This window comes from Rhodnius prolixus, unplaced genomic scaffold, assembly GCF_049639745.1.
Source record: "Rhodnius prolixus isolate KJV_2025 unplaced genomic scaffold, Rpr scaffold_17, whole genome shotgun sequence".
NCBI lineage: Eukaryota > Metazoa > Arthropoda > Insecta > Hemiptera > Reduviidae > Rhodnius > Rhodnius prolixus.
Genome location: NW_027411626.1, coordinates 4,117,675 through 4,126,127, shown reverse-complemented (window position 1 = coordinate 4,126,127; position 8,453 = coordinate 4,117,675). Strand labels below are relative to the sequence as shown.

The 8,453-nt window shown below is 38.1% G+C and overlaps 2 protein-coding genes across 2 annotated transcripts; one reads left to right on the top strand and one right to left on the bottom strand.

Annotated features, from left to right (window-relative positions):
* Window positions 1-7: 7 nt before the first annotated feature.
* Window positions 8-670, top strand: LOC141459763 (uncharacterized). Its single transcript, XM_074139172.1, has one exon. It carries the CDS (start codon window positions 8-10, stop codon window positions 668-670), a length of 663 nt encoding a protein of 220 aa, XP_073995273.1.
* A 2,013-nt stretch (window positions 671-2,683) lies between these two features.
* Window positions 2,684-7,972, bottom strand: LOC141459762 (uncharacterized). The gene has a single exon (XM_074139171.1). It carries the CDS (start codon window positions 7,970-7,972, stop codon window positions 2,684-2,686), a length of 5,289 nt encoding a protein of 1,762 aa, XP_073995272.1.
* Window positions 7,973-8,453: the final 481 nt, after the last annotated feature.

The following is an 8,453-nucleotide window of genomic DNA, read 5'->3' as shown; positions in this document are numbered from 1 at the left end:
AGAAAAGATGGACATAAAAATTAATGAATTAGAGAAAGATGCAAAAAGACGTAATGTAATTTTATTTGGCGTCGCCGAAGAATTCCGCAATTATTGGGATATGGAGAATTTTGTATGCACTTTTTTTAAAGAAAGGCTGGAATTACCTCTGAATGAGACTCATATTGATTTTGTGAGGCGTCTTGGCAAGTCTGAAAGTAATAAAGCTCGGCCAATACTAATCGCCTTCACACAGTTGCGATCTAAGTTGCTTGTTCTCAAGAACAGTCCTAAATTAAAAGGCTCCACAATGAATATTTCTGAGGATTTCCCACAACATGTGGTTGAAATAAGAAAACAATTATTGCCTAAGTTTTGGGAGGCTCGAAAAGCAGGAAAATTTGCCATACTCAGGTATGACAAACTGATCATAAAAGATAAAAACTCTTCTACTGAACTAGATAATTCCATACAATTCAAAAAACGTTTATTGTCTGTTTCGCCTCCAACGAATGTTGCCTCTGGTGAGAAAGGAAACAAAGAGCAGCGTTTGAAGAAAACTAAACCATATCAGCACCAAATACCCTCCACATCCGATCTTCAGAAAATAAATCCTATTCAGTCAGCTAACTTGGATGATAGACTTGATGGAGGAGCCTCAACGCATCTGACAGTCCCACAGGTCAAATAGCAGCAAATATCAACTGAGACTTTAAATATCTTGGCTTATAACATTAGAGGTTTGAGGAATAAAAAAGATAATAAAGATTTTGTTACATATATAAAGAGTTTCAATATTTTCCTTTTATTTGAAACTTTCGTCGAGCAAGATGGAATATCAGAATTTGATGGCATTTTCTCAGGGTTTGAGCTTTTGTGGATTCCGGCGAAAAGAACAGCAAAATTTGGCAGAGCATCTGGCGGACGTCTCTATGGTATTAAATCTCATGGCTTCACCAAGGATTCAGCTTCATTCTGTAATGTTTCGGGTAAAAATTTGTTGGTGGTGGAGATGGGGTTGCATACTTTACATATCTGTCCTGTTTATCTTAACTGTACTAGCTGGGACTCGGACTTCACGGAACTCTTTAACTTTGTCTCTGAAAATTATTCAATTAATATGTGTTTAGTTGGAGATTTCAATGCTCGAATCGGAAACCTGCAAATTATTTCAAAACATTGTTTTGATTTAAACTCTAAGATTCTGTCTACGAATAGATGCTCTAAAGATAGTGTTTTCAATTCCAACGGGAGAAATTTACTCGATTTGCTTGATAATTTCGGGCTTACGTTACTTAATGGTAGGACTGGACAAGACTTAAAAGGCGAGTTCACTTTTGTTGGTGCGACTGGGGCTTCTGTTTTGGACTATGCTTGTGTTACTAATGAATCTATTCCATTTGTTGATAATTTTAGAGTTGATGAGCAAATTTTTTCTGACCACATGCCATTAATTATTTCTTTTGTAGTTAGTCAATGTTCTTATTTTCAAAGTAATATTCTGCCCCTGCTGCCAAAATTGAATTGGTCCAAACAGAATCTTCTTGAGTACCAAAATAAATTAGACTTTTATTTAAAATTTGTAATTTGTGAAAGCAATGGCATGGAGGAGCAAGTATTTTATCTGACGGATATAATTAATAGCTCGGCTGAAGGTAACAAAATTTTTAGTTCCCCAACAATTTGGAGAAAACCCTGGTATGATAAAGTTTGTAATAAGTTGAGGGTTGATTGTTTTAAGCAGCTTAGGTCATTCAGAAAGTCAAACAATGATGGTGATAAAGTGTTGTATTTGGTACTTAATAATAAATATAAGAGCTTATGTGCGCGGACGAAAAAAGAATTTTATCAAAATTGTGCGAAAAACTTATGCTGTACAAAAGATAGTAAAGAATTTTGGAGATTGGTAAAGGTGCTTAATGGAAATAAATCCTGGGCAGTGGGCAATATTTCTTCTCAGGATTGGTTTGAGTATTTTAAAAATTTGCATAACTCTAGTCACATTTCTTCTAGGATGTTGTATGCAGAACCGTTCTACACGAATGATTCGCTAGACAGACCTTTTAATTTGAAGGATTTACAATCTGTTTTAAATAACTCGAAGGATAACAAAGCCCCGGGAGTTGATAGAATATCCTATGAATTTTATAAACACGCGTCATTAAATTTTCTGGAAAAGCTCGTAATACTTTTTAATAGAATATTCGATAGTGGTGAGATACCAGCTTCTTTCAAAAAATCTATTATCTTTCCATTATTCAAGAAAGGTAATTGTTTAGTAAATTATTTTGATTGATCAGAAAATGTTTAAGAAATAAATTGATAAATAGTTTAATTAGTTCAACATACGTTACAGTTAAATGGATATCCAATTTACAATGTTACAGTTGGTTTAAAGAATAATTCAAAAATGATAGTGGAGTATACTCCTGATATGATATGATTTAAACACGCACTCACTAGCCCAACTCACATGACCGACTGCCCTACACAGACAGACTGCGACTCAAGGTACAAAGTACCTTGTTGTTGTTTGATGATAAACCACAACTTCCAAATTTTTCAATGAATTTACTTAACATACCGCCCACCAAAATTTGGAACTTTTGAAGAACTATGAAGATAATAATATGAGATGTGATGTGATGTGATGAGAAGTTGCGTGATGATGTGGATGGTGGTCTGGATCTGATGTAGAAATTGATTAAGGCATGTTCTCATTCAGTTGAGGTAGAGGTGCTAGCTTAGTTACAGGGCGCTTATAGACTCCTTGAGCTGTCTTCACAGTAGCTACTCGAACGATACCATCAGGGCCAGGATGAATACTGATAACTCGAGCAAGGGGCCACTGTAATGGCCAGGTGTGTAAATCTTTTAGGAGGACCATGTCACCAACCTTTAAATTGGTTGTTGTAGTAATCCACTTGGTACGTTGTTGTAGTGTTTGGAGGTACTCTTTCTGCCAACGACTCCAAAAATGTTGTACTCGCTCTCTCAGATATTGCCAACGAGTTAAGTGATTAAGAGGTACGTCTGTTAACGTGGCTTCAGGAAGAGCAGTGAGTGGCGCTCCGATTAGAAAGTGCCCCGGAGTGAGAGGTTGAAGATCTTGAGGGTCTGTAGACAGAGGTTGAAGTGGCCGTGAGTTTAATATAGCTTCGATTTTTATGAAGATGTTGTTCAACTCTTGGGATGAAAATGTAGAACTGCCAATAAGTTTGCGAAGCAGAGTTTTGGTAGACTTGACTCCTGCCTCCCAGATTCCCCCAAAATGAGGTGCTTGAGGAGGATTAAATAGCCATGTGATGTGATGATGATTGATGTGATCAAGAATGCATGCTTGAGTAGTTTCTGAGTCATGCCAGGCAGCTACTTCAGCTAGATAGTTAGCAGCGCCAACAAAGTTCTTTCCACAGTCGGAGAGCATTTTAACAGGTTTGCCCCTCCTTGCAATAAAACGATCTAGAGCATCAATGAAAGCTTCAGTGGATAGTGAATGCACCAATTCAAGATGAACTGCTTTGGTAGATAAGCATACAAATAAACATAAATACACCTTCACCAGCGGTGACTTTCGTCGAGGCGTCTCCTTGCATAGAAATGGTCCAGCAAAGTCTACTCCTGTTTGATAGAAAGCTCTGACTGAAGACAGCCGCTCGGGAGGTAGATCGCCCATAAGTGGTGCTCGGTTTGATTTGGTCATTTTATGGCAGATGATGCATGTTCGTTTCCGTTGTTTCACCAAACTTCGTCCAGCAGGAATCCAATATTGTTGTTGAATAGCAGCAAGAAGAGTTGCAGGTCCGGCGTGTGCATGTTCTATATGAAAATAATCTATCAAAATGTTAGTGAATTGAGAACGTCTTGGAAGTAAAATTGGATGTTTGGATTCAATAGGTAAGGAAGAATGGCGTAAGCGACCGCCCACCCTAAGAATACCAGTTTGATCGACAAATACATTAAGGCTTAACATTAATGGAGTCGGGTTAAGGTGATCATTGAACGCTTCCGGATAATAATGATGTTGTAAAAGTTTGATACATTTGATGTTAGCAGCGTCAAATTCTAAAGCAGTGATAGGACCCTTAGGTCTGATGTGATCGGAAAACTTTGATTTTGGTACAAATCTGAGGGCGTAAGCTAAAGAATTGACCAGACGACGGTATTTAGAAAATCTTTCAGTCCAGTTGATGAAATCCGATGCGTGAAAAGTAACAGTTAACGTTACATGAGAGGATTTGATTTCAGGTATGTTTTCAGACGAGATACTAGTTTCATTTGAGGGCCATAAGATCTCAGGTTGGATCAACCACGGGGGGCCCGCCCACCATAAGGGATGATTCAATAACTGGGTTGGCAGCAAACCTCTTGAGCAGCAGTCGGCAGGATTTTCATGGGAAGAAATATGCTTCCAGCATTTTATATTGGTCAGTTCGCTGATGCGAACTACGCGATGTGCAACAAAGGTCTTCAATGTGTGTGCTGGAATTTGAAACCAGCTAAGCACAGTAGCTGAATCGGTGAAAAACCAAGTAGATTCGATTCGGAGGTGTTTAATGAATTTGGCAATAGATGTGTACAATGAAGCAAGCAATAATGCACCACAAAGTTCCAAGCGGGGAATTGTCATGGGCTTTAGTGGAGCTAATTTAGATTTAGATTTAAGGAGGAAAACTTTCCTCTTCGAATTCACGATGGAGACTATGTATAGTACCGCACCATAGCCTCGTTCCGAAGCATCACAAAAGCCAACAATGGAACATGGTGCCTGTGTATCGTCCAACATAAGGTAGCGTGGGATACGAACTTGTTGAAGGTTAGGTATATCTTGAAGAAAATTCTCCCAAGTGTGCAAGATAGCAGTTGGCAAATTCTCATCCCAACCAATTCCTAATTTCCAAGTCTCTTGTAGAAGTATTTTAGCGATAAACACAGATGGGGACACGTAACCTAGAGGATCATAAATACGTGCTATTGTGGATAATATCATTCGTTTGGTAGAAGGTAAAGCAGACATATGTATCTTGTATGAGAAGACATCTTGTATTGGATCCCATTGCAACCCCAAAAGTTTAACAGTTGGTTCTTCCATTTCGCTAAAGGATATTGGCATTACCTTACATTGATCAGGACTAGGTTTGATAACGTCTGAACTGTTGCTCGTCCATTTGCTCAACTGAAAACCTCCTTTTGATAATAGGGCAATTAATTGCTCTTTAATAGATAATATCTCGTCAATAGTGGAAGCACCCGTGACTATGTCGTCAACATAGGTGTCATGGGTAAGAGCCTTAGTGGCTAGAGGAAAAGGTGTACCTTCATCAGTCACAAGCTGTTGAATGACCCGTAAAGCCAAGAAGGGAGATGATTTGAGTCCATAGGTAACTGTGGTTAACTCGAATTCTTCAATGGGGTGATCAGAAGAAAAGCGCCACAAGATATGTTGATAGACTCTATCATCAACGGATATAAGTATCTGACGATACATCTTAACGATATCTGCAGTAATCACGAATCGATGCTTTCGAAAATTCAAAATGATGTCACTGATATCCGTTTGTAGTTTGGGGCCTGCACCCAGATAATCATTTAGTGATCCAAAAGTTGTTCTGCAAGAACCGTCAAAAACAACACGCAATTTCGATTCACCGTTTACAATCTTCGAAACCCCATGATGAGGTATTACGCATTTTGCGGGTCTGTTAGTTGTTACCATGTGCCCCAGGTCAAGATATTCTTGCAGAAATGAATGATACTGATGGGAAAGAGCGGAATCGCGTGCAAGCTTAAACTCCACATTGCGTAATCTGTGTAAAGCACACAAATTTGTTGGGCCTAGATAATTAGGTACGGTGAGAAATGGCAATGAAACGACATAACGCCCATCAGGCATACGAGAATGAGTAGCTTTGAAATGATCTTCGCAAAATTGATCGTCGGGTGATAAAGTGGGCTGCTCAGTTTTGATGGTCTCGATTTCCCAAAATCTTTCCATAAGGGAATAGACATCTGAAGAAGTAATAAAGAATGATGATGTAGATTGAGAACAGGAAAGCTCCGTGCATTTACCCATAATAATTTGACCAAAGATGGTACTAAGTAGTTTTGGTTCCTTTTGATTAAAATTAAACTCACAGGGAGGTGAAGAACAGTCTAAGATCTGTAAGAAAAGATCCGCTCCGAGAAGAAAATCAATAGGACCTGGGTTCCAAAAGTCAGGATCCGCTAAATTCAGATGAATGTAGCGTTTCCATACTGATGGGGGTAACCTTTGATGGGGTAATTGTTGTGTAATGATTGGGATAACAACAGCCTCTGTATAGAGGTCAGGTGATACGGAGCAAAGTGATCGTAATGTACACATTACCTTCTTGGTTGGTGTTAATAACATGGATTGACCAATTCCAGATACAGATATGTTAAAGGGAATAGAGGGTAATTGTAACATGGAAGCGCATGATTCTGTTATAAAAGAGTATTGACTACCACAATCTATAACTACTCTTATCGGATGGAAAACACCATTAACGTCACAAATTTGAACAATTGCTGTGCCCAAAAGCACTTCCGGGGTATGGTTAGCAGAAATGGCAGAGAATGCTACATTTGTAGCGGATGGTTCCTCCTTATTAGTAGAAGGTAACTGAGGAGTTGGCTGAGTAATGGATGGCATACTAGGTATGGATGGTTGTAAATGTAAGGTGGTATGATGACGTCCTCCACATTGGCGACACTTCCAACGAGAAGTACATTCTCTCGTACGATGGCCAGGATAAAGGCAATTTTTACAGCCAGCCCAATTTTTTAAAATATCATAACGTTGTTTAGGCGTGCCTCGAACATAAGTGGGACATTCCGTAAGCTTATGCCTTTGCTTACATAGAAAACATGTTGGAGAACGAGAGGAAGAAACAAGTTGATTCGCCTCGTTTACTACTGATGGAGAAGAGGTTGTATTTGTAAAGAATGAATTGGAAGGTTTGATATGAGTTCTATTTGATCTAGTGTTATTGGGCTTAAAAGGTTGATTAAGGATTGGAGTTAAATCCCTTTTGCCCCTTTCTGTAATGTCTTTGGCGTTTACCTTCTTTCGCACAAATTTGGCTAGGTCATCGCAAGTGGGAAATTCATCTGCAGCAGCCAATTCGAATGACTCTCTTGTGCTTTCATCCAAGCAGCGAAGAGCTAGTTCAAACATAATGTACTTTGACGAATTAGGAATTTTAATTTTTTCGAAGGAAGTGACATTTTCAATGACAACCTGCATAAAGTGTTGCAATGACGCTGCTGTAGCTTTACCTGTGAGAGGTTTAAAATTCAGTATCTGGTCAAGGTAGAATGCTGCGAGTTTTCTCTTATTGTCATAATGTTGAAGCAATGCTGACCAGGCTTGTTCGTAGCCTACCTCAGAAACTGGTACATGTTTAATGACAGAAAGGGCAGAACCCTGTAAGTTAGCCAGAAGAAAGTGATATTTCTCAACAGCCGTTAACGAAGTTTCATCATGGACCATGGAACTGAAAGTATCTCTAAATAAAGGCCAATCTTGCAACTTGCCAGAAAATACTGGTATTGTGATATGAGGAAGTCGTGATCGAATAGAAATACACTGAGATAAGTCTAACAGTGAATTCTGAATTGAAGTGGTAGGCCTGGGTTGATATGAGGCGCAATGAATTTCAAAAATAGCCCCGGCTTCATAATAAAAGTCTTTGGTAGCCCTAAGAATTGTCGATTCTCGTTTAGACGGAAATTCCGATTCTGCATCCTTTGCCAAATAAAGTGACTTAATTTCAGCCCATTCATTCATAAATTTTTCATAAGTTACATCAAGTGATCTAAACATCCCTTTAAATAACGAAATTGCTGTGGAATCAGTGCTAATTCGGCGGCCAGTCTCACAAATTGACTTAATATCATCGGCTAGCGAAAAGGCCTTGTCTTTATGCAGGATGATTTTTTGATCTAATGACAGCTTGAGAGGTTCCGTCATGTTAAAAAATGTAAAATAAAATGAGATATACCGGAATAAGCAAAGATAGATATTAGGGAAAAGGAAAGTTACAGAATTCAGAAGATTAGAGCAAAATCAGAAAGCTAGAAAATAATACAAATAACATAAAATATGCATGAATTAATAACTAATGTAAACGTCTATAAACAGAGACAACAAGATAATATTACATATAATTCTAACTTAACATAGGCTTTGATTCAAGATAAACACAAAGAATTATGAAAATAAACACAAATTAAATAAATCAGAAATGATTACATTGAACAAATGAGAGCTTACAAAATAGTGATAGTTAATATTGAAATGCAGTTTGTAAATATGAAAATACAATAATTAATTGTAACTTTTGTATTTAGGATTATACCTAAATTTTATTGCCACACTTCGTAAAGCAACACACTTTAAAAATTAACGGAAGCGATAGCTCTATGACGCTTTAACTTACGGCAAAAATCAG